Source organism: Phyllostomus hastatus, unplaced genomic scaffold, assembly GCF_019186645.2.
Source record: "Phyllostomus hastatus isolate PE091 unplaced genomic scaffold, TTU_PhHast_1.1 phas_contig_551, whole genome shotgun sequence".
NCBI lineage: Eukaryota > Metazoa > Chordata > Mammalia > Chiroptera > Phyllostomidae > Phyllostomus > Phyllostomus hastatus.
Window position 1 is genome coordinate 4,345,877 of NW_025333909.1, and position 26,232 is coordinate 4,372,108.

Here is a 26,232-nt window from a genome sequence, read left to right on the forward strand (position 1 = left end):
GGGAGTCCCTGGAACAACTTGCTCTATATGAATTACTTGGCTGCTGTCAGTGCCCAGCATTCCTCTATATTTTACTTCACTACAAACGGCCAAATAAATACAGACCTTTAGATAAAATTCTCATCTAACCACCAGTGATCAGAGATGGGGCTGTGGGGTCAGAGCTATAATAACTTGGCAAAACTCTTAATCAGATCTCGATGGTGGTAGGGTAGAGCTACTAGGTGAGTTGGGCAGAGATTGCCTAAGAGGGAAATGAGAAAAGCTCAGGGTACATTCTGTTACAGATGTCCAGTTGAGTGGATCTCCCAAGCTTCCCCATTGCTCCTGCTTTCTGAGTACAAACACAGATACAGGAGCTCACAAGCACTACTGGTAAAAAATGTAAACTTGTGTAGCTATCCCGCAGAGCAAATTGGCGCTTCTTAGATGAAATAAAAATATACATTACCTGTGTCCCAGAATTTTCCCTCTTGGGATACATCTCCCTAAATTTACTCTGAAAGGTACAAGGATATTCATTGAGGTATTGTTTGAGGTAAAAATGAAAGCAAAGTGAGACTATCCTTGGAAGTGTGGACAGGTAAAATGTGGTGGATGGCCACATTTAAAAGCAAGAAATCCTGGATGTTAACAGACTGCTGCTTGAAAATATATATATTATCATTTGTCTATACTGTGTGTGTGTGTGTGTGTGTGTGTGTGTGTGTGTGTGTGTGAAATTAACAGTGCCACAATGAAATAACTCATTCTGGCTTTAACAGAAGACATTTATTTTCTCACAATCCTGAAAACTAGAAGTCCATGGTATAGGTGCCAGCAATTTTGTTTTCTGGTAAGGGATATTCCTATCTTGTAGATGGCTGCCTCTTTCCTGTGTCCTCACATGGTTTTTCCTCTGTTCTAATGCAAACATAGAAAGAGCTCACATCCCTTCCTTTTCTTGTAAGTGCACCAATATTATCATGTTGGACCCAACTATGATGACTTACTTTATCTTTATGCCTCCCTAAAAGTCCTGTCTCCAAATATAGTCACGTTGGAGATCAGGGATTCAACAGCTATATTTTAAGGGAACACAATGCATTCTATAACATTCCACCCTGTTACCCACCCAAGCATGTCCTTTTCACATAGAAAATTGATCCACCACCCAGCAGCCCCAAATGTCTTAACCCATTCCAGCACCAGTGTCCACTTCAAAGTCTCATCTTAATATCATCTAATTAGATTGGGGCAAGACTTGAGGAATGATTCATCTGGAGGCAAAATTCCTTTGTGAAACCAGACAAATGATCTGCTTCACAAGTATAATGGTAGGACAGGCATAGGCTAGACATTCCCTTTTTTAAAGGAATAAATCAGAAAGAAGATAGGGATGACAAGTCCCAGAAAGAGAAATGAAAAAGGCACAAATTAATGGAATGAACACAGGTAATTCTGTGTTCATGGATGGGAAGAATTAACATTGATAAAATGTCCATACTACCCAAAACAATATACAGATTCAGTGCAACCCCTATCAAAATACCAATAACATTTTCACATAACTAGAACAAATAATTTTAAACTTTATGTGGATTAACAAAAGATCCTGAATAGTCAAAGCAATCTTGAGAAAGAAGAACAAAGGAGGTGTCATGCTAAGTGATATCAAACTATACTACAAGGCCATAATAATCTAAACAGCATGGTACTAGCATAAAAACATAAACATAGATCAATGGACCAGAATAAATAGCCCAGAAATCAACCCACACCTACATGGTCGATTAATCTGTGACAAAGAAGGAAACATTATACAGTCTTTTCAGGAAATGGTGTTGGAAAAACTGGATAGATACATGCAAAAAAAAAAAAAAAGAACCTAGGCCATTTTATTATGCCATATACCTCAAACCCCTCAAATTGTATTAAAACTTAAATGTAAGACATGAAACCATAAAACTCCTTTAAGAAAACATAGGGAGTAAACTCTGGCATTGCTCTTAGCAATATTCTTTTAGATGTTTCCCCAGGCAAGGGAAACACAAGAAAAAATAAACAAATGTGATTACAGCAAACTAAAAAGTTTTTGCATAGTGAAGGGAACCAACAGAAACAAAAAGTTGGCTATTTGAAAGCTATATAAAATTATAAAACCTTTAGCAACACAAGCAGAGAGGGTAAAAAAAAAAGACACAAATCACTGACATCAAGAGTAAAACAGGATAATCACTGTAGACCCCACAGGTTTCAAAACAATAACAAGGGAGTACTATGAACAGTTCTTATTCAAGTAAATCAGACAAGTTTCATGTACCCAGCATGAAATAGGTAATTTGAATAACCCTGTAATTGTTTAGAAAATGGAATTTGAAATTTCAAAACTCCCCAAACCAGAAACTTCACTTGAGAATTCTAGAAGCAGTTAAGAAAATTCTTAACAATCTATCCAGGAAAGTAGAAAAGGAAAGAAGACTTCTCAGTTCATTTTATGAAGTCTGTAATACCCTGATACCAATTCCAGGCAACAATAGTATAAGAAAACTACAACTGATATCCCTCATTGATATGGGAGTAAAAATCTTTATCAAAATATTGGCAAGTTGAATTCAGCAATACATATGCACAAAAAAGTATACACCATGATGAAGTGTGGTTTATTCCAAACATGCAAAGCTGGTTTATTTTTCAAAAATGTTGATTTTTCAAAAAATATGGAAGTAACATCATATTATCAGGCTATAGACAAAAATCACATTATCGTGTCAATTTATATAGATAGAGCATATGACAAAGTTCCACACATGTTTATGGTAAAATCTCTTTCAAAACTAGAAATGGGGGGAACTTTCTTAACTTGATGAAGTGCATCTACACAAACTCTCCAGTAGCTAATATTACACTTAATTGTGAAAGAAAGAATGTTATCCCCATAAGAGCAGAAATAAGACAAGGACACTCATTCTCAGCACTGCTAGTCAATACAGCATTAGATATTCTAGGCAGGACAATTAGGCAGAAAAGGAAATAAAAGGCATACAGATGAAAGGGAAGAAATAAAACTGTCCCTGTTTGCAGATAACATGATGCTCTATGTAGGAAATCCCAAGAAATCCTAAAGGAAACTAAAATTAAAAAGAACCCTCCTATATCTAATTTGTGAGTTAGTAGTATTGCAGGATATAAGATCAACATACACACACACATACACATTAAAAAATAACAATATCCCTGGCTGGTGTGGCTCAGTGGATTGAGTAATGGCCTGATAACTGAAGGGTCGCTGGTTTGGTTCCCAGTCAGGGCACGTGCCTGGATTGCGGACCAGGCCCCTAGTAGGGGGCACATGAGAGGCAACCACACAATGATGTTTCTCTCCCTGTCTTTCTCCCTCCCTTCCCCTCTCGCTAAGAGAAAATAAATAAACATTAAAAAAAACTCAAAACTCAACTCAGAAAAAAGTCTAATTAGAAAAGGACTGAAGACATGCACAGATATTTTGTGGAAAAGAATATCCAAGATGGCCAGTAAGTACATGAAAAGATTTTCAATATCACTAGCCACTAGGGAAATGCAATTTAAGATCATTCTGGGGTATCACCACGTACCCTATTAAAACAATTCAAGCAAAATGTAGAGGAGATTTATAGGTAGAGGATCTGGATTGGTCATACATTGTTGGCGAGCATGTGAAATGATACAGCCACTCGGGAAGACAGTTGGGCAGTTTCCTGAAAAACTGAACATATGCTTACCATACAACCCAGCAATTACAGTCTTGATCATTTATCCCAGAGAAATGAAAACTCATGCTCAGATTGAAGCGTGTACATGGATATTCACACCAGCTTTATTTATAATTTCCCAACCCTGGAATCAGCCCAGATGTCCTTCAGTGAACATTGTTTAGAATTACTTCATAGTGCTAAAAAAAGCAAAGACCAACTTCAGTTGGTTCTATTATTATTTTTGTAATTCTCCACACACAATGAACCCCCTTATTGTCTTCACCCAGGATGGACTGCTCCCACTGTCCTGTCCCTTGGTGCACTACTGCTTGGGTCACAGTAGTACCACTGACACTGCTGTCCTTCCAATAAAGCATGGGCCAGGATCCGGCCCCCCCCCAGCAAAACTGACTTTAGAAATAGCAAATAGAGGCTATGTCTGAAACCAGTCTTCATACCTCTGTTGCCCTTCCCTAAGTAGGAGTCTTGGCCCTCCTGCTCCTTAGTCAGGGTCTCTAGTCCTTGCTATTTCTTGCCACATGGACAGTTGAAAAAGGCTGCAAAGCACCTTGGGTAAAGCCTGGTTTGGTGACAGCCACACTCCCCAGGAAGAAGGAATACCACTAGTACTTTGAGAAAGGCTTTGTGCCTTTGATTTTCCATTTCCAGGTAGCAATTGACTGTGACCCCACCAGTTAAAATGCCTTTGGTTGATTTTTGACTTAATCTGGGATTGCAGTGTCTCCTGCCTAACATCAGAGGGTTCTGTAGGCAGAATTAGACATGGAAGGAGGATTCTATTAAAGGCCTTCATCCATGCAGGGAAAGATATACTATGCTGATTTCTATGAAGTGCCAGTGGGAGAGGCTTCTCACCCCTGATTTCATTTAGTAGTACTATTTGGTGACATCTTAATTGAATTCATTACAAATTCCAAAGGCTTGGCCCAGATCTGTAAAATGTCATTATTTATATTGACATTATGAGGGGGTTTATGCTAACTATTATAATCTTAGTAACTGGCAATATACCTTGCCACTCATGCTAGTGTAGGTACATATACATGACATCTGTCCAGAAGGTATGCAGCCATGTAATATGAAAAATAGGGACATTTATTGAAGAAGACACAAGAAACACTGTTCATAGGACAATAATGCCTCAGTCCCCTTCAAGGTAGGTACCTTGGGACCTCATACAGCTCCCCCAGTCGCTATCAGTTGCCCCATTGTATTTTCCTGAATCTCATCGATGGTCTTAAATCTCTTTCCTTTCAAAGGTGATTTTAGTTTTGGAAAAAGCCAGAAGTTGCAGGGTGCCAAATCTGGGCTATAGGGGGGTGAATCACCTGGGTGATTGGATGTTTCACCAAAAAACTGCACGAGACATGATGCATGAGTGGGCATATTGTCATGATGAAGTTGCCAATCACCAGTTGCCCATTGCTGCAGCCTTCTGAATCATTAGAATAGTTTCTGTGGAGGAATGTTCAGTCTTATCACAAAATTTGATGCAGATTCATTGCTCTACTCACTCAGTCATATTGAATGCGATGGCCACACAGTACATATGCTCACTCAACAGTGTCTACTGCCCCCACTGACTAGTACAGTGAAGTGGTCATTGTTCATGCATGCGCATTCCAGTCCACTCCTAAGCTGTCAGGTTACATTGATGTTGCACAAACCATTCTTGTCATATTAACAATGGTTGAACTTTTTCCGGACAAATTTTGTACATGTGCACATGTGTGCGCGCGCAGACACACACCCTACTCACTGTAGGCTCTTTATAAAAAAGTTCAAACCACTGTGGTAAAGGAGATAACCATAACAGAAGAGCTAGGCAGAGTGGGGAGGGAAGGTTACTATCATGTGTCAACCACCCACCATGTGCCGTGCCATATACTCTGCTTGGGGACATTATGTGTCTTGGATAATTTTAACCCTCACCACATAACCTGTAAAGTAGGTACTATTCCTATTCCTGTTACTGATGAGGAAGTGAAATGAGATAATCAGATTATGTCATTCTGCTGCTTAAAACTCAACCACATCATCCTTTCCTCAGGGGATAAAAGTCCTCACTCCTCATCCCAGTCTCCAGGCTGTGTTCTGGCAACTTCACTAGATTCATCTCAGACCCCTCCCCTCTTGCAGCCACACTGACCTTTGTTCAGTTCCTCTAATGCACCATATCCTTTTCTATTCTAGGGCCTTTGCTAAGGTTATTTTCTCTGCCTGCACTGCTCTCCTCTGTGTCTACCTGCATTTACCAACTACGTCCTACTCATTATCCATGTCTTAGCATAATGTCACATCCTCAGGTTCTCAGGAAAACTTCCACTGACTTCCCCCTTTACTCTATGATGTCTCTCAGACTATGGTAGATCCCTTTGTTGTGTCCTTCTGTTGCACTGTATATTTCACCCCTCCTACTCATCACATAGTTTCACATTTAATAGTGTATTCAGGATGTTTTACTCATTGGATGAATCTTCCTGTTTAGAGAGGATCCTGTTCTCTGCTCTATCCCTAGCACCTAGTACAGTGCTTGACCTGTGGTAGATGTCTCATAAATATTTGTTGAACTACTGTATATTTAAATTCTCTATAATCAGTACATTATAGGTACTCTATAAACATAGTTGTTATTATTATTGTCCAAGGGCAAATATGTAGTTAGGGGCAGAACCAGGATTTATATCCAGGTGTGAATCTAAAGCCCATGTTTCTTTCACAATATGGCTTTGCCTGGAGGTATGAGCTCTAGGCTCAACACTGCCACAACCTGGCCATATGACTTAGGGTGAGACACTGTATTGCTCTGAATCTCAGTTTTCTGTCCTATAATTTGGGGTAGGGGCAGGTGAACTTCAGGTTGATCTTCACCTAAGAAGGAGAATAGCAGTCTGTATAAGAGAGGGTATCAATAGTTAATTGATTGACTATTACAAAATTAGTGTCATCCCTCTGCAAGACATTTAAACAGGTACACCAAGAACCCTCAATATGTTCATGCCCTTCAGCCTGAGTAACCTCACTCAGGCAGTGTGGAGAAATGGGTAGTATTAGAGAGCTCTGGGATTAAGTCCCAATATCCCCTTTACTACCTCCGTGGTCTTGGGCAAGTTAATACCTGAACCTCATGTTCTTCTTTACAAATAGAATAAAAGCATTTATGTTTTAACCCTTTGCTAAGGTGAAAACAATATAGTAACATGAAAGGGAATTCTTTAATATAGAAATAAAAATTTCTCCCATGATCCTCTGCACACAGTTCTTTCTGTGATTGTGGTGCCACTGAGGGCTACCTCTTGAGGCAGGAGCCACAGGCACCATTGAGAAAGGAGAGAGAGACTGAAGACAGAAGTAGGCTGAGGTCAGGGACCAGCGTCTAGGGTGGGGACCATGGGCATGGGCTGGAATAAAGGAGAAAGCCAGCTACTGAGGCAGAAGAAAGGAGATGCCAAATCTGCTCATGGATAATGGATAGGCAGGACAGATAGAGAGCCAGTAGGAGGACAACAAGGTGCCCCAGAGGACCTCCTTCCAAAGTTCTGTGGACCTTTCAACTTAGGCATGCTTCAAATGATCTCAAAGATCTTTAAAACTGTACCCCTGCCAGTTCCTTTTCTTGTTTAGTCACATGCATGTATATTTTAAAATTGCAATCTTAGCATAAATACCTTTTTTATTGAGTAGTAGATCTTTAATATTTTTCAAGTCACAAGTTTTCATAATGATTCCTTTTCAAGGTTGCCACATATTCCAATTTTACCCATAGCCCAGAAGGCACATTCCTAGGTATTAACTTTTTTGCATCCTTGAATTACTTTCTTGGAATAAATTCCCAGGTGTGCAATTACTGAGTCAGTCAGAGGTTATGCAACTGGAACATAACAACCAGAACAGGTATCATTTTTCCAAGAAAAGAAATGAGCTACAGTCTTTTTTTTCTTCCTCTCCCGGAACTGATGAGTTGACCTTATCAAGGTGTGCTGTCCAATATGAGAGCCATTAACCACATGTAGCTGTTTAAAGTTTGATTCATTAAAATGAAATAAAATCTAAAATTTAGTTTCTCGGTTGCACTAGCCACATTGCAAGTGCTCAGTAACTACACATGTCTAGCCTTGGCTCAGAGCCTAACCCTGTATTCCATTCTCATTTCCCTCTCTTCTTCTGGTCCATATCCTCTTCTGGGGGAATTGCAGGAATAAGACCCTGCAGATGGAGAAGATCAAGGCCCGTTTGAAGGCTGAGTTTGAGGCCCTTGAATCAGAGGAGAGACACCTGAAGGAATACAAGCAGGAGATGGACCTCCTGCTACAAGAGAAGATGGCCCATGTGGAGGAGCTCCGACTGATCCATGCTGACATCAATGTGGTAGGTGTCTGGCTGCCTAAAGCCTACCTCTGAGCCCTTTCAGGAATAGGTAATAGTGAATGCTGTGGTATCTCCTCAAGCTGTGGCTGTGGCCAACTTGGGGGAGTACGCATCCAGCTGTAGTGGAGTGGAGAATCCAGGAGTTCTGAGATCCAGCCTGGTGCTGTCACTGACTGTACATCGCTGGACAAGTGCCTTCTTCTCCCTGGGCCTTATTCTCCCTCTCTGTATTATGAGAGGGGATCAATCACATCTAAGGTCTCTTTCAGCTCTGATGTGCTTATTAGTGGAGTCTGGGAGTTAGGAGCCAGCCTTGGTGAAAAGCGGAGCAAGTAGTTGACACTGGGGTCTAGCCTAAAGGGCTCCAAAGGTTCTGTAATTTAGCCGACACAAACCATATCTGCCGACCTGCGAAAGTGGGGCCCCTCTTTAGAGTCTCTCTTTTGGAGATTCTTGGAACATGGTGAATGAACTGCGCAAATGTGGTAAGTCCCTAACTTTTTGGAGTTAGTCACACAGAGTCTGAATGACCACCTATCTGGGCTGCATGCAGAATCGATGATTCCTTCACCAGGACAGATGTTGGAGGTGTTGACCTGTAAGGTCCTCTCCAACTCTTAGGGCCTATGACAATGAGAAGCCTTTTTTTTTTTTTCTAAAAAAAAAACAAAACTACATTTGAAGGCATTTCTATTCTTGGGAAACTCATTTCTCTGACAACACTTATTTCCTGATTTTTCTAGGCCTAGAATTTTCAAGGAAATATGGATGCGATTTGGACAGTAAGCATTTGGGATTTTCTGTGTCACAGATCACAGGGTTCCAGGGTCTCATGAGGAGTCGGCAGTTTTGCTGCCAGCAAACCCAAGTATACAGACCCAATGAAATGAACAGGGTGTTAGCCACAGAGGGGCTGAGAATCTAAGCGAGTACTCAAACTTGAATGTTCATCCGAGTCAGCTGGAGGGCCTGTTAAAACAGATTGTTCAATTGCACCCTCAAGTTTCTGATCCCGTAAGTCTAGGGTGGTGCCTGAGAATTTGCATTCCCAATGAGTGATGCTGATGCTGCTGATCTGGTGACCACATTCAGAGGACCATTAACTGAGGAGAAAGGCCACTGGCCTGGGAGGCAGAAGCCCTGAGTTTTGAATCTAGGCTTTGCCTCTAAGAAGTATTTTTCTGAGGAAGTTCCTTCTCTCTGAGCCAATTCCCTCATCTGTAAAATGGTGGTGAGGTACACTAAAATGCTGTATTTGAGTAATAACTACCATTTATTCAGTCTTTGCTCTGTTAGCCCCTATACCGAGAGCGTTATATAAATTCAGTCATTGAATCCTCACCAAGATTACATGAGGTAGGCACTATTTTTCTCACCATTATACAGATGAAGAAACTGAGGCTCGACAAGAGTCACACAGAACACAGAGCAGATTGAGGATTTGACCATACATTGGTCTGGCTCTGGAGCCTGTGCTATCATCTTGTACAGCCTCATTGAGAATCTTGGGGGATCTTCCTCTTTGCCTACGTCACTCTGTGTTCCAGATGGAAAATACCATCAAACAGTCTGAGAATGACTTAAACAAGCTGCTAGAGTCTACCCGCCGTCTACACGATGAGTATAAGCCACTGAAGGAACATGTGGACGCCCTGCGCATGACTCTGGGCCTGCAGAGGCTCCCTGACCTATGTGAAGAGGAGGAGAAGCTCTCCTTGGAGTAAGTAGCCTCCCCCCTGTCCTTGCAACACGCGGAAACCACACACATATACACCCCCACAGAGCTTGGTCTGAAAGTCAGTCCTGGCCCCAGGCCTGTCAGTGGCTGACTCATTGCATGGACCTTGGGCATGTCCCTGTGCTGGGCTGTTACACCAAGAGCAGGATGATTAAACTGGAATTACTGGATGGCTTTTAAAATTGTTTGTGCAATTTTAACAGCACAAGACTAGGTCTATGACTCGTGTGTGTATGACTCTTGGGAGGTTACTTCCCAGGTGAAGGTCGAGAAGAGGTGTCCGGAAACCTTCGAAAATACAGAGGGCTGAACTTTCATGGTCTCCAGGGGCTAGGCTGGAAGGAACTTCATCCTAAGACTCAGAGGCGAGAGCCAGAGTCCAGTTCAGTAGAAGGAAACACACTTCCTTAAGGTAGAGCAGGCTGCCTGTGGAAGTGCAGGCTTTCTTGTTCCTAGAGGTATGCCAGGAGAGGCCCGCGGGCAGAATAGAAACCCTGCAAAAGAATAAGAGATGGAAGAGAGGTGAGCGCCCTTTGAGGACTTTGGTAACCCTTATTTCTTTATTTTCTGAGTCTGTCAGAGCAAGGAGTGAGAGGATTACACTTCCTAGCAGACGAAGGATCTGGAACCCAGGGAGAAGAGACTTGTGCTAGGGAGGGTGCAGGAACTTTCTATAGTGAACCTCAGCCCAACCCCCTTGGTTCAATGGCATGGGGTCTTTAAGAGGGGCAAGGTTCTTGTTTTCAGGATGATCCAGCTAATGTCTCTCATCTCCAAAGTTACTTTGAGAAGCAGAAAGCAGAGTGGCAGACGGAGCCCCAGGAGCCCCCCATCCCAGAATCCCTGGCCGCTGCAGCCGCTGCCGCACAACAACTTCAAGTGGCTAGGAAACAGGACACCCGGCAGACAGCCACCTTCAGGCAGCAGCCCCCGCCTATGAAGGTGAGTGAGCTGGGTAGGGCCTGTGGAAGAAGCAAGTTATCCTTCAGCAGCCCTGCGGAAGGCTGCTTTTGAAATACAGTCATACCTCGGTACTTGACGCCTTCAGAACACATCAAACTGTGTACTCCTCGCATTTTGATGAGAACAAATGTTTTGGCACTTGGTGCTTGCCCGCCACTCACTGCACTTGTGAGAACTTATATGCCTCATGATGTCACCATGCAGGAGAAAATGCTTCATTAATCGTCACTTGCTCACCACTCATTGAAATGAATTAATGACGAGAACTGAGGTATCACTCTATTGGCTTTACGTATTTGGGGCCTTTCTAAAACAGCCTTTGGGACACAGAGGAAAGAGTGTCTGGCGCGTGTGCTGGAATGGACCTGCTGTTTTGTTGCCTCACATTCCCAGAGCAGTTAGAATGCAGGGAGATTGGCAGGCATTGCTAAAATATATTCAAAAAGTTAGGAACATAACTGGTACAAGTATATAGTAAGCATGTGTAAAGCTGCTTCCAGTAGCATTTGAGGAACAGATAATCATATAGTGAGGAAAGGAAAGGAATGCTGAAATCAGTTTGCAAAGTTAAATACAGAACTGGTTAATGTCCTACAGGGCAATAAAACTGTAATATTTGTGATTATCTTTTCTTAAAGATTTTTTATTTATTTATTTTTAGAGAAGGAAGGGAGGGAGATAGAGAGAAAGAAACATCAACATGTGGTTGCTGGGGGTCATGGCCTGCAACCCAGGCATGTACCCTGACTGGGAATCGAACCTGCGACACTTTGGTTCGCAGCCCGTGCTCAATCCACTGAGCCACACCAGCCAGGGCTATCTTTTCTTCTGAACAGAAATAATCTGCATCTCTCCTGGGCTAAAACCACTTGTAGTTTATCAGCATAAGTCACTGAGTCTGGGCTCTGTTCGACAGTACATAGTTAAAAAAGAAAAAGTAAATAGTTAAACAAAGGGTCATTCTCCTAGAGCAGAGGTTAGCAAATGAGAGCCCACAGGCCAAGTCAGAACTGCTCTTCTTTTTTGTAAATAAACTTTTATTGGTCTTCACTCATGCCTGTTGATGCATTGTCTACAGATTCTTTCACATAAAATGTCTGTAGATCCTTTCATGTAAAACGTATAGTATTGAATAGTTACAACTAAGATCATCTGACCTGAAAAGTCTAAAATGTTTACTATTTTGGCCTTTACAGAAAATGTTCACTGATACCTCTTTGAGAATTGATTCTTGAGCAGGCCTGTTAAACCATGCTCCGTTATAATGCTAAATGGATACGCGATTGTCATTTTGCCTTATGTGCAAGTTCTGGATGTTTTTCCTCAGCACCCGTGCTTGACTCTTACCCCCTTACATCCTTTACGTCCCTTATATCCAGCACTGATCTCTCTTCTTGGGTCTCATTTACTGCTTACTACTTCTTCCTGTTGGGAAAATCACAGTTGTGTCCTGGACCCCTGCGAATCAGAAGGCTGAATGAACCATAGACTCGAGGAATCTGACCACTAACTTTCTTTGTCCTGTGTACCCCACTAGGCCTGCTTGTCATGTCATCAACAAATTCACCGGAATGCGCCCATATGCCCTCTGTGCAAAGCCAAGAGTCGGTCCCGGAACCCCAAAAAGCCAAAACGGAAGCAGGACGAATGAAGAAGAGAGGGAGAACACAGAGAGCGCTACTGCTCATCAGCCCTCCCCTTGGCCAGTGAACAATGTCCTGATGTGAAACAACCCTTCCCCACCTCTACCAAGTCTCCAATTTAATGTGATGGAAGCACAACCCCTCTCTCACTATGCTCTTCTTTCTTTCTTCTCTCGGGGCTTCTGGTTTAGGAAGAGGTGTAGTTCAGGTGCTAATGACAGTATGTCTGATAATCCCTTCTCTTCCGCCCACATTTCAACCCCTGCTCTTGTTTGGAGCTAAGGCTAGGGCAGAAGGCCCAAATGTGATTCTCCGTCTCTTGTGCCTGAGGGCTGGGACCTAAGATCCGAGGGTTAGGGGAGGCCCATATCTTATTTAGTATAAAGGCTCCAGTGTGCCCTTCCTTAAGAGAGAGGTGAAGGGAGAGGGAAAAAGTGGGAGAGAAACATCACTGTGTGGTTGCCTCTCACACACCCCCGACTAGGGACCTGGCCCACACAACCCAGGCATGTGCCCTGACTGGGAATCAAACGGGTGACCTTTAGGTTCGCAGGCCTGTACTCAGTCCACTGAGCCAAGGCTCCCTCCCTGTACTTTTGCCTTAGGCTTTGAAGGGACAGCAATGACTTTCCAATAGGCCTGGTGCATTTATCTTCCCTACCCTCATCTCATCCACAAGGCCCAGAGGTAATTTGGACAAGCTCTCCTTTTTATATTCATTTTGGAGGACTGGGTGTTATTATAGAGTTCAGCATCCCACACCACCCCCAGTCTCCCAGATACACAAAAGTTCTCAGGTACCAGGCTGTGTGTCTGGGGATCCCGAGATCTGCGGGTCTTTCTTCCATAGTCCTAATGTTTGCAAATCAGTAGTAGAAATTCCCTGTAGTGAGATCAGGGAGCTGGAGCTATACCCCCTTCATTAAGTCCTGCCTAACTCGCCGCCTAAGTCATCGCACTAGGGCTCTGCTATTGGGGTTGCCTTAGGCTTGGATCGGCCCCAGGCTGACAATTGTGTTGCCATTTATTCAAAGTCACACATGAGTGGGTTGAGATCCGAGTGAGTGGCAATTACTTTACCCATGTGAGTGGGTGGGACTTCATTTATCCCTCCTTCTCTTGGGTCTCCCCACTTCTGTAAGGCGGCCTCAGCTCAGGTCAGCTGCTGGCCACCCCCTTTCCTGTGGATTGTACAGGTGGCTTTCCCTCCCCAAAGAAAAGGCACCAGGGTCACCAAGCCCTACAGCTCTCTACCCCACCAAAGCCAGATCGCTAATAAAGTCACCTCAGACTTAAGGGACAGGGATGGGGGTCGGCTGACTGAAAAAGTTTTAGCTCCAGGTCTCAGTCCGTGGCTGGGGAAGGAGGGAGATTTTTCCTTCCTTCCTTAACTGCAGTTTTAAGTTTCCACAGTGTCTGTGTTCAAAATATAAGAGATTCCTCTGCTCTTGGAAAGTAAGAGTGTTATGTCTGTACAAATCCTTTTAAATAAACATTTGTTCATTGGAGTAAACGCTGACTGAGTGCTTATAAGTACTAGGTAATAAAAAAGAGGCAATGCCCTTTTCGCTTCTGAGTAGCTCTTCTTCACTCGTATTCACTCCACCCTACACATGAGGAAGCTGGGCACAGTCATTGATCTCGCCATTATAATAATTTCTATTTAGCCAGCACTTACTCTGTGTCAGGTCTCTATGCAAGATGCTGTATATAAATTATTGCATTTGATATTCAAAACAACCCTTCAAGCTAAGTACTTGCATTGCCATTTTCCAAAAGAGGGTTACCTGAAGTTCAGAGAAGTGAACTAACTTGTCCATAGTGCACAAACAGCTAGTGAGAGAAGTTTCAGGATTTAAACTCAGATATGTCTGGTTTCAGAGACCATTTTCTTTCTACTTGTTCTCCATAGTCAGTGTTTCTCCCCTTTGGGATGGCATGATGTTAGCAGTTGTTGAGATAACTCTGAACTAGAAATCAGGGGCTAGGAACCTAGTGATTGATGCAGGAATATAAAGGCCTGACCTCTGTATAGAGATACAATAGGGAATAACTCTGACGGACCACTGGCTGCAGTGGTTCCCTAAATGGAAGACTGAAGTTTCCAGTAAGGCTGCATTGCAGTTCTATAGCTCCCTCTGTCCAGTCCTGTCTCGTTCTCTTCTCTTCTACAAGCACTTATTCCAAGAACTCTCTAATTGATGTCCTCAGCATTAAGCTGTCCTAGCGCTTCCCAGAAATGCCAGAGCTGACCTTCTCTGTGCCTTATCTGGAAAATGGACAAAACCTTCTCTGTGCCTCATCTGGAAAATGGGGAAAAGAGTGTACAAGGGGGGACCCCAAAACATGGAATTTATTTAGTTAAAAAATTGTTTATTCTTACGTGTTTAAACATAAGTCTTCTTCAAAGTACTCGCCATTTGATGCAATACACCTATTGAGACATTTTTTTCCACTGCGCAAAACAGTTTTGGAGCTGGCAGATTGTGATACCTTTTAGTACTTCTGCCATTTTTTGTTTCACTTCTTGTGCATCAACAAAATGTTTCCCTTTGAGGACTTTTTTGATCCAGGAAAACAAAAAATGTCACTCAGGGTGAGATAGGGTAAATGGTGAGGTTGGGGCATAGGGGTCATGCCATTTTTAGTCAAAAACTGCTCAATACTCAGCATGTTGTGAGCAGGTGCACTCGTAAATCACTCCTGAAGTGGGCAAATGCGTTGAAAGAGTCTTCAAAAAAAATTCACTGAAGCCAAATGCAGCCTCTCACAACAAGGCCAGCTGGTACACTGATGCGGATGGGTTCCTAGAACACTCACCTAGCAGGGGAAACCTGAACTACAAGGAACCTGCCCTCCAGAAGGTAATTCTGGGGGCTTTTTCTTGGGTCCCCCTCATAGTTCCTACTTCTGGAGCTATTGTGAGCAATGTCAGGCACATAAGTATGAGTTTTCTTCTTCCCCTTGTGTCCCTACCACCAAGCAGATTGGATACTCAGTCAAACAAAATATTCATGTTACTTGATATTACTGTATCAACCCAGATTTTGTTCAGCTGTGAGCCTACTTTAGGGGTGGCTCAGGCTCACTCTGGGCAAAGGAAGGACATTGAGCTGTGTGACTGGGAGTGCACCTTAACCTGTATAGGACCCAGTAGGTCCCTGTGCAGTCGTGTCCAACCTGTGGCCTGTGGGCTTCATGTGACTCATGGTGGCTGTGAATGTGGCCCAACATAAAATCATAAATTTACTTAAAATATTGTGAGATTTTTTTGTGTGATTACGTGTCACAATGCATTTCATGTGTGGCCCAAGACAAATCTTTGTCCAGTGTGGCCCACAGACACTAAAAAGTTGGAGAGCCTTGTGAGAGCCTTAGTACAGTAGCCTTAAACGACACAGTAGACCAGACAGATTTAATTGATATTTTTAAAGCATTTCACCCCAAGGTAGCAGAATATACATTCTTTTCAAGAGCATATGGAAATTTTTCTAGGGAAGACCACATGTCAGGGCACAAAACAGTGCTCAATAAATGTAAAAGATTACAATCATATCAAGCAATCTCTCTGACCACAATGATATGAAACTAGAAATCAATTACCAAAAAAGCCCCCTAGAAAACACACAAATACGTGGAAACTGAATAATATGTTACTAAACAATGAATGAGTTAACAATGAGATCAAGGAAAAAATTGAAAGATACTTTGACACAAATGAAAATGTAAACACAACCCAAAATCTACATGACACAGAAACAGCAATTCTAAGATGGAAATTTGTAGTAATGCGAGCCTAGGTCAAGAAGTAAGGAAAATCTCAAATAAACAATCTAACCTTGCACCTAAATGAACTGGCAAAAGAACAACAAACAAAGCCTAAAGGGAATAGAACCAAGGAAACAAAGATCAAAGCAGAAATAAACAACATAGAGAGGAAAAAAAATACAAAAGATGAATAAACCCGGAGATGGTTTTTTGAAAAGATAAATAAGATTGATAAACATTTAACCAGATATACCAAGAAAACAGAGAGAGGACCCACATAAATAAAATCAAAAACAGAAGAGGGGAAGAGACAACTGACACCACAAAAATACACAAGATTATAAAAATATACTATGGACAATTATATGTCATCAAATCAAACAAGCTGGAAGAAATGGGTAAATCCTTAGAAACATGCATTTATGACTCCACATCCCCTTTCTGTTCCCCACCCCTCTACAATGTTTACCAGGCTCTCTCCTCTTTCTTTTAGTTCCTCCTACTCAGCTACTCCTGGACCTCACAGAGGCCTCTGGCCTGGGATACGCTCCTGGCCCATGTACCCCAATCCTGCCTTCCTACTCCAGCCTAAACATCCTGGCCCATTGCTTCCACACTTCACTAGCCAATACCTTCAGCTCTTCTTGTCCCTGTCCTCCTTTCATACTGTCTGATGGGATAAATGCTGCTGTTTTCCTGGGCAAACAAATGCTGCTAGGAACACATCCCAACCCTGTGTAGTCTGGCTCTGCTTAGCCTTCGTGGTCCCCAACTTCATCTGGTCCTTTAGCACTATGCAGTTAGCCCCTGGTCACCTTCCTTTCCTGTTTCCTTAGTGAGGAAGAGTGGGGGATAGCACCTGGAGGCCACATTGGTGCTCAGGATTGCATGTGTTAAATAAAGCAGCATAGGTAGGAAGGAATGATTACACTTAGGCTGATCAGAGTTTGAATTTTGTGTCTTCCACTTATTAATTATGTGACCTTGGAGTCAATAATCTCTCTTAAGCCTCATTTTCCTCTCTGTCAAGTGTGGAAAATGGTGTTGGGAAGCATGCATCTAAGGGTTTAGAAGAATACCTGGCAGATAGTAGGTGCTCAATAAATGATAGCTGTTATTCCCTGGTGCCCTGGGTAGTACTCTGGGTGGCATACATCTTCATTCCAAGTCTGATTGCTTAGTTGGAAGAAGCTGTTGACCAAGCTGCTACCCTTACGAACACTGTGGTAGGTTTGAGCCTGAAGCTAGGCACATAAGGGTCTTAGAAAAGACATGGGGGACCCCAAGGCTAGAGTCAGCCACTTTACTTTTCTGAACCTCAGTTTACTCACATGCAAATTGGGGATAATAGTTCTTGCTTAGCACACCTGTCAGGGTTTTGGGACTGAGCAAATGGTATCATGGATGATAAAGTGGTTTTGTAAATTATAACAAACAAACTCTCCTCATGCTTGTTGTTTGTGCGTGTGCTCTCTATGTTCTTGCACCTTGACTCAGAATATGGCAGGAGGAAGTGGTGACTGCCTTAGGGTGTCACTCTCAGCAACAGCTTCCCCAGACAAACAAAGCAAAAAAAAAAAATTAGCCACAGTCCCGATAACCTGACTCTTCTTTTTCCTATTCTGGAAGCAGTGTAGAGTGAAAAACTTGAAAACTATTTCCAATAACGTGGCTAGCCCTGTGAGCAAAATGTTGAGTCACCTAAGAAGCTGATTAGATGAGCTCTACCTCAAGGGCTAGAGTAGATGACCTTTTGAGGATGTCCCTGGCCCCGGGATCTGGTGTTGTAATAAACCTCAAATCAGAAATATAGTTTCATATGTACTGCTAACTTCCTGTGAGATCTTGTGTGAATCCCAGCTTCTCTCTAGGCTTCGATATTTCTACCTTCAGAATCATGGGAGTCATACAAGATCCGTGGTTTCCAATGGCTGGCCCAGTGGACTGAAGACCCTAGAATCACCTGGGAAACAAACAAACAAAAAAACACTCAGCACCTCTGAAGTACCCATGTTGATAAGTTGGGGCTGAATCAGATCAAGTCTCTAGACGTTGTTATTAGATTACAGGAATGCAACGGCAGAGGAACATGTTAAATGACCCTACCGGGGCACAATTAGTAAAATTCCCAATGTAGGAGATTCTGTAGGACGAATGGAGTTTTACTAAGAAATAAATGGAAAGAAAAATAAGGGTAGGAGAATGGCTTACTTTTCAACTGGCTGCTTTAACACATTTCCACAAAAACAACCCAAACTTACCTGGAAGTTCTACAAGTCAAGGTCCAGTGTAGTCATCACTGAAGTGTTGTCACAGCTACTTTTCTGCCTCGAAGCTCTATTTCCCGGTCATTTTGAACTCCTAGAGGCTTCCCGCATATCTTGACTCATGGCTGCCTCCCTCCATCTTGAAAGCTAGCACGTCTCTGCTATTCCTCTATACCCACATCTCTCTCTGATCCTCCTCTTTCCGGCATTCTCTCCCACCTTTCAGGACATTTGTGATTGTACTGGGTCTGCCCACATAATGCAGAATAATCTCTTTATTTTAAAATCAGCTAATTAGCACTCTTAATGCTATCTGCAACCTCAATTTTTCCTTTTTTCATGTAACCTAACATATTCATAGTTTTCAGAGATTGGAATGTGGACAACCTTAGGGGGTCATTATTCTCCCAATTACTGAGAATTTATAGGTTAAAAGAGAATTAAGATATAAATCAACCAAACGCAGTCTCTGGATATAGGAATTAATCCCAATTCAAACAAACTGACTATAAAATATAAGATCAGGGAAATTTAATTGAACATCTGATGACATTAAGAAATTGTTAGCTTTTTAAGGTATGTTAATAATACCGTGGTAATGTTGAGAAAAGGAGTCCTTATTTTTTTTAAATACATAATGAAATATTTGGGGATGAATTGACATAAGTTTTGGAATTTCATATAAAATAATCCAGTGAGGAGGTGAGAGAGTAAAGGGTGCTATAGAGTAGCTACATACAGACAATTGTTAAAAACTGGGATATGGGTACATGAGGGTTGATTAAACTGTTCTCTCTATTTGTGTAGATGCATGATTTTTTAAATATAAAATCATCTGGTGAAAATTGGTTTGCAATAAATAGTGTCAACAAAAAAGAGGCCACGCACTAAACCTGGCAACGCCAGGTTGAAACGTGGGGTTGATTGCAGGCCTTATCAACCTGGTTACCAGAAGCAAACACACAGGATGGTCTAATCAGAAAAATTCGTAACTAAAGTAGTCATGGTGGGTAGTCACGTCCTCGCCTTGCAGCTTCCCTGACAAAGGTCAGTCTTTACCAGAAGTGAGCCCTGTCTATTGTCTTTGTGATCTAAGATAACATACCTTGGAAATGTCAGATTAATTTTTGTCCAGATTCCTTGAAGGCACGCCCGCCAGCCTCCGAGCACAGGACAACCAGACCACAAGACACGTCTCTGTCACCTTGTTTCATGCATACCGTCTCCATGTACTATAAATTTTCAATATTAACTCTCCTGTACCCACCTAGATAAAATAAGTATGCATTTCTCCATTTTGATTTTTATCCAATCCTAGAGATTTCCGTGCTTTGCTTTCTCCTGCCTCTTTCATCTACCACCAAAAGATTTCAAGTAGCCATCCTTATGTCTTCTCCTTTGATTCCAATGTATAAGTTACAAAACTTCCATTCTCTGAAGCATTTTCTCAGTCTCTTGAAATTTTGCTTCCAGGCATGTCCTTGCAATTTTGACTCAAACAAACTCTCCTAAAACCTTTCTATAGGCTGGTCATTGTTTCATCAACATTGACTTGGTATAGTTGACAGGATTCTAAAAAAGACCTCCTGCTATTACCCTGCAGACACGGACCCAGTGCTAGGTGCCCATTGAGCAACACGGGCCCCCTCTTCACATCCGGTGAATTTGGGGTGAGTTTTGTCTTGGAATTCTGGACCTCTTTTGCTTGTGGTAGCAGGGCCACCTTGGTTAGAGCTGTTCTTAGAAAATCCTCAAGATGGCGCTAAAGGATAAGCGTTGAAATGGACAGCTGCCTCTAATTCCAGCTTTTCAAATTGGAATTACTGCGAGTCTGAACTAAACCTTTTGCCAAATGAGTCCGAACTTGTTCAGCTCCAAAGATAAGGGGCCCCTTTTCCCCACAGCCTGAATCTTGGGTATTCTTAAGTGACTAAGAATCCAGCGGGGATTCCCTGAGGAATGCTCAGGATGTGAAGCTACCTCGTAAAGAACTCAAAGACACTCTAATTAAATTGACTCATCTGAGGATGTGCACAGAAAGGCTGATTACCTAGTGCTCCCAGTCCTTGTGGTTGTATTAGACAGCTGGGGAGAGAGACTGAGACATGTAAGGAGAGCTGCAGTTACTCAGGAGCTGACAGGCCCTTATAGCTCAACCCATAAGCAGCACACAATATCACTAGAAAGTTGCACAGATACTGCAGGTCTCAAAATAAAACTAAAATGAACACTGGAAATAATGCTTCCAAAGCTGACAAGCCCCAAGAACCCCAGATTCCCAATAACATTCCCACAGGCTATATGTATAGTTCCTATGAGGTTTAACTAGCAAGTACCTGCATATACGGAAAGATTTAATCCATTCATTTACTGACGGGCACTTAGGTTGCTTCCAGCACTTGGCTATTGTAAATTGTGCTGCTATGAACATTGGGGTGCATAGGTTCTTTTGGATTGGTGTTTCAGGGCTCTTAGGATATAATCCTAGCAGTGGAATTGCCAGGTCAAAAGGAGGTTCTAAGCCCTGGCTGGCATAGCTCAGTGGATTGAGCGCGGGCTGGGAACCAAAGTGTCCCAGGTTCGATTCCCAGCCAGGGTACATGCCTGGGTTGCAGGCCATAACCCCCAGCAACTGCACATTAATGTTTCTCTCTCTCTCTCTCTCTCTCTCTCTCTCTCTCTCTCTCTCTCTCTCTCTCTCTCTCTCTCCCTCCCTTCCCTCTCTAAAAATAAATAAATAAAATCTTAAAAAAATAAAACAAAAAAATACTGGGTTTTTGTTATTGAAAAAAAAAAGGCGGTTCTAGCTTTAGTTTTCTGAGAAAATAACTTAGTGTTTTCCACAGTGGCTGCACCAGTCTGCAATCCCACCAACAATGCACTAGGGTTCCCTTTTCTCCACAACCTTTCCATTAACTAAAAGTGCTATCAGCTTGAGATGGCCAAACTGGTACACTTTTGACACCTCCAAACTGATTTTCCTGTGTGCTCAACTGGAAAAAGCTAACTGTAAAATCAAACTGAATGAATGGGACACTTACCCTAATCAGATGTTAGAAGGTTTTAAGGGGAGCACTGGTAAATTCTCTTCTCTATAGGAAGCGAATAAAATTTTAGAAGACTCTCTGAACTAAAGAAGGCTTCTGAAGCTGACAAATAGCAACACCCCGTTTCTCCCCCCTTTCCAGCTGGTCTACTATATCCTTTGCTTTCTAAGCTTCCTTGTTAAGACTTGCTCACCCTTCCGCCTCTCCCCTTTCTCTCCTGTACCCCTCCTCCACCACCACTTCCTACTGATCTAGGGGAAACTGAGAATAGAAACCCAGACCAACATAGATCAGTAAAATCAGAAACCCTGGCAGCTCCCTTTAGGGAAAACCCAGTTTCAGGCAGAGGGGAACGGGGAACCAGCAATCATATATATTTCTTGGGCTAGAACACAATTAAGGAATCTAAATAAAAATTTTCCTGATCCTCTTAAGGACCCTGATGAGTTCAAAAAGGAATTCGATTTAACTGCAAAACACATGGTCTTTGCTATTTTAATCATACAGCCACTTGTTGCTGAGAGCAAAGTAACCATGTGGGTAAATAAGATTTGCTGGAAAATTCCAGTAGAGAGCATCATACAGAGAGACAGGCCAGGAAAAGAAGCAGGGAATTAACTCACCAGATTTGCCAAGCAGTACCTGAGCATTTTTAAAGATTTTATTCATTTATTTTTAGAGAGAGGAGAAGGAAAGGAGGGAAACATCAATGTATGATTGCCTCTCACGCGCCCCCTACTGGGGGCCTGGCCTGCAACCCAGGCACATGCCTTAGACCAGGAGTATTAAACTCATTTTAACCGGGGGCCACATCAGCCTCACGGTTGCCTTCAAAGGGCCAGATGTAATTTCAACTCCTTAACACTTAAGGAGTAGTTACATTTATACAGTCCTAAAATTATTTTGGTCCTTTGAAGGCAACGATGAGGCTGATATGGCCCCTGGTGAAAATGAGTTTGACACCCTTGCCTTAGACTGAGAATGGAACTGACAACCCTTTGGTTCCTAGGCCCACGTTCAATCCACTGAGCTACACCAGCCAGGGCATTTTTTTAATGGAAAATGGACTGGACCAAGATCCAGCAATGTGAAAAAAAAAAAAAGCCCTGATGAACCATTATTTCATTTATTTAGACATTTCAAAAAAAACTTTTAAACAATATTTAGGTATGTCTCCATACACTTTAAAAAATTATCAAAATAAAACCTAAGTGCACATCAATAAATGAATGGATCAAAAAACTGTGGTACATTTCCACATAAACCAGGCAGTGACAAATACCATAGGATCTCACCTATAAGTGGAACCTAATCAACAAAACAAACAAGCAACCAAAATAGAACCAGAGACATTAAAATAAAGAACTAACTGACAGTGACCAGAAGGGAGGGGGAGGAAGATAATGGGGGAAAGAAGGGGAAGGGTCATCAGGGAGCATGTATAAAGGACCCATGGGCCCTGGCTGGCGTAGCTCAGTGGATTGAGCGCGGGCTGCGAACAAAAGCATCGCAGGTTCGATTCCCAGTCAGGGCACATGCCTCGGTTACAGGCCATAGCCCCCAGCAACTGCACATTGATGTTTCTCTCTCTTTCTCCCTCCCTTCCCTGCCTAAAAATAAATAAATAAGATCTTAAAAGAAAAAAGAAAGAAAAGCACTTACTTAAAATTAAAAAAAAGAAGGACCCATTGACAAACCAAAGGGGGCAGGATCGAGGGTAGGAAGTGGGGGTGGGTGGGGCAGGGAAGAGTTGGGGGGAATGGAGACAGCTGTACTTGAACAACAATTTAAAAATAAAAAAAATAATTCCTTGCTAAATTTGCCATTTTTGGAAGGATTAGATGAAGAGCTTGTAACTCTGATTAAACAACATAAATTAAACTGGCTAAACAGTTACTGGTAAACTAAAAATTCTGGCTAATCAGCTATCTAAAACTATCCAAAATAATTAAAAATTCAAAGCTGCCAAAATCATGAATTTGCAGCTTCAGCAGTTAAGCAATCAGGCCACACCTCCCCAAAGGTCTTTATGACAAGAAAAAAGAAGGAGTTTGATATTTACTATAGAAAGTCAGGCCACCTTACAAAGGATTGCAAAACACTAAAGTGGGATTAGAAAAAGAAAAGAAACAGAAGCCAGCATCAGGCCACTCTGAGGACTGTGAGGGAAAATTTCCCCTTTTCCTTACCAATACTTTACAAAATATTGATATTGCCATAAAAGGGAAAACTACTAAAACCCTGTGTATACTGAAAGTACTTTATCTGTTCTTAACCCTCCCCAGTCAAGTTGCCCTCTCCCTTGGAGTAAAGCTTCTGTACAAATGGTAGGGATATCTAGTCAACCTATGTCTCTTTTTGCCTCAGGACCTGTTCTCCTCCAGCTAGGGAATGTTTAGAGCAACATATACTTTTTTGAGTCAAATCTGTCCCAATTAACCTGCTAGGGAAACAGTTTCCTGAAAGCCATGCTGTCCACATACATACTCTTTTCTCAGAAGGAAAAAAATGTATTTAGAACTAAATGAATCAGATAGTGAGCCAATTGGGAAAATAATGATTTAATTTTATTTTTTAAATGTTTTATTTATTTATTTTTAGAGATGATAAGGGAGGGAGAAAGAGAGAGAGAAACATCAATGTGTGGTTGCCTCTCATGTGGCCCCCACTGGGCACCTGGCCCGCAACCCACCATGTGCCCTGACTGGGAATCAAACCTGCAATGCTTTGGTTCGCAGCCCGAGCTCAATCCACTGAGCTAGGGAAAATAATGATTTTAAAGAAACCTCTACAAGAGGAAACTAATCTTGGGACTGAACATTTGTTACAGGATGTTCCAATGCAATTTTGGGCTCTTTCCAGTACAGGTATTGGCAAGATTATGTCAGCCACTCCTATTAAAGTCACCACTGACAATACAATGCTTCTAACTAATACTTACCAATATCCTTTAAGACCTGATGCACTAGCTGGAATTAAGTTCATTATACAAGACTACTTAAAAATAGGGCTTATAATTCCATGCATAAGACTGTAATTCTCCTATCCTTTCAGTAAAAAAATGGCAAAGAATAAAAAAAAATATACATGAGGACCTCACAGCTATAAATTCATGATTATTCTCAGACATTCTGTGGTTCCAAATCCGCAGTCCTTATTATCAGCTATTCTTATGGACTGCCAATATTTTTCAGCAATAGATTTATGTAATGCTGTTTTTAGCATTCAGTGAAAACCTCCTTCCTTTCACCTGGGAAGATCACCAATTTACTTGGATGATAATGCCCCAGGGATATATAGAGTCTCACATATTTCTCTCAGATACTAAAGTCTGCTTTGAATGATGCTAAATTTCCCAGCAATTCCACTCTAATGCAATATGTGGATGATTTATTTTTATGCTCTAGGACATTGTTAGACTCCAAAGAGGACACTATTTACCTCTTACAACCGCTAACCAGAAAGGGACATATGGTCTTAAATGATAAGTCTTCAGTTCTGTTTATCCCAAGTAAAATACCTTGGTTGGCTGATATTTAAAGATGGGTGTCTAATTGTTCCAGGAAAATTTAGAGGAATTGTATTCTTTTCTCTTCAAAAAATAAAATAAAATAAAACAGCTCAGAGGATTGCTGGGTCTGACTAGGTATTGTCACAATTCGGTTCCAAATTTTTTATTAATGGCTCAGCCTCTATGTGTCTTATTAAAATCAGATCAACCTGACCCAATTCAATGGAACTCTTAATGTCATCAAGCTCTGGAAGCTTTAAAGAAAAAAATGACTTAAAGCTTCCATTTTGATACACCCTAATTATCAGCTTCCTTTCTTCCTGTTCATGTATAAATATAGAGAAAAATGCTTTAGGAGTTTTAACCCGGAAACATGGAGATCATCATAGACTGACAGAATAGTATAGCCAGAAATTAGATTTAGTAGCAAAAGGGCTCTTTCCCTGCATGAGGCACACCTCTGGGAAGCCACGCTGTGCAAACAAATGGGAGAAATAGTTAATGGGCTCCCCTGCCATTATTTATGTTTCTCATTGTGTTGAATCTTTACTAGACTCTCATGACGCTCAATACTTCTCTGTCAGTCAACTGGCTTCTTATAAAGTACCCCTACTTTCTGCACCTAATATTCCCTTAACTCGATGTAAAGCCTTAACCCAGAAGCTTTGCTACCTTGTTCATAGGATACAGACACCCGCAACTGTGTATTTATTACTGACTCCCTTTCTGTTCCTAGGAATAGTTTATAGGAAACTCCATTACATAATGCTGTTATCTTGCTTCCCACCTACCATTTCTAAGTGCTGTAAATGTTAAATAATAACTATCCTGTACCCACCAATATAAAATAAGTATGTGCTTCTCCATTTTGCCTTTTATCCAGTCTGACAGATTTCTGGGTTTTTTCTCCTGCCCCCTTAATCTACCATCAGTGGATTTCATGTAGCCCTCTTTACATCTTTTCCTTTGATTCTAATGTATAAAATCGCCATGCCCTGGAACATTTTCTGGGTTTTTTTTGTTTGTTTGTTTGTTTTTAACTGTTCTTCAAGTACAGTTTTTTGCCTTTTCTCCCCACCCCAGCCATCCCCACCTCCTTCCCCTGATTTTACCCCCCTTGGTTTTGTCCATGTGTCCTTTATAGTTGTTCCTGAAAATGCTTCACCCTTTTCCCCCATTATCCCCTCCTCTCT

At 41.9% G+C, this 26,232-nt stretch overlaps 1 protein-coding gene across 2 annotated transcripts in view; it reads left to right on the forward strand.

Annotated features, from left to right (window-relative positions):
- Positions 1 to 13,959, forward strand: part of ZC4H2 (zinc finger C4H2-type containing) — a 31,837-nt gene extending 17,878 nt beyond the window's left edge. The window contains exons 2-5 of one of the 2 annotated variants that reach the window (XM_045847447.1): positions 7,931 to 8,102; positions 9,650 to 9,822; positions 10,620 to 10,782; positions 12,341 to 13,959. In XM_045847447.1, coding sequence (XP_045703403.1) covers positions 7,931 to 8,102; positions 9,650 to 9,822; positions 10,620 to 10,782; positions 12,341 to 12,454 — 622 coding nt within the window. In that variant the 3' untranslated portion in view covers positions 12,455 to 13,959. The remainder of the gene's footprint in view (positions 1 to 7,930; positions 8,103 to 9,649; positions 9,823 to 10,619; positions 10,783 to 12,340) is intronic. The other variant, XM_045847448.1, reaches the window with a different exon arrangement.
- The last annotated feature ends 12,273 nt before the right edge of the window (positions 13,960 to 26,232 follow it).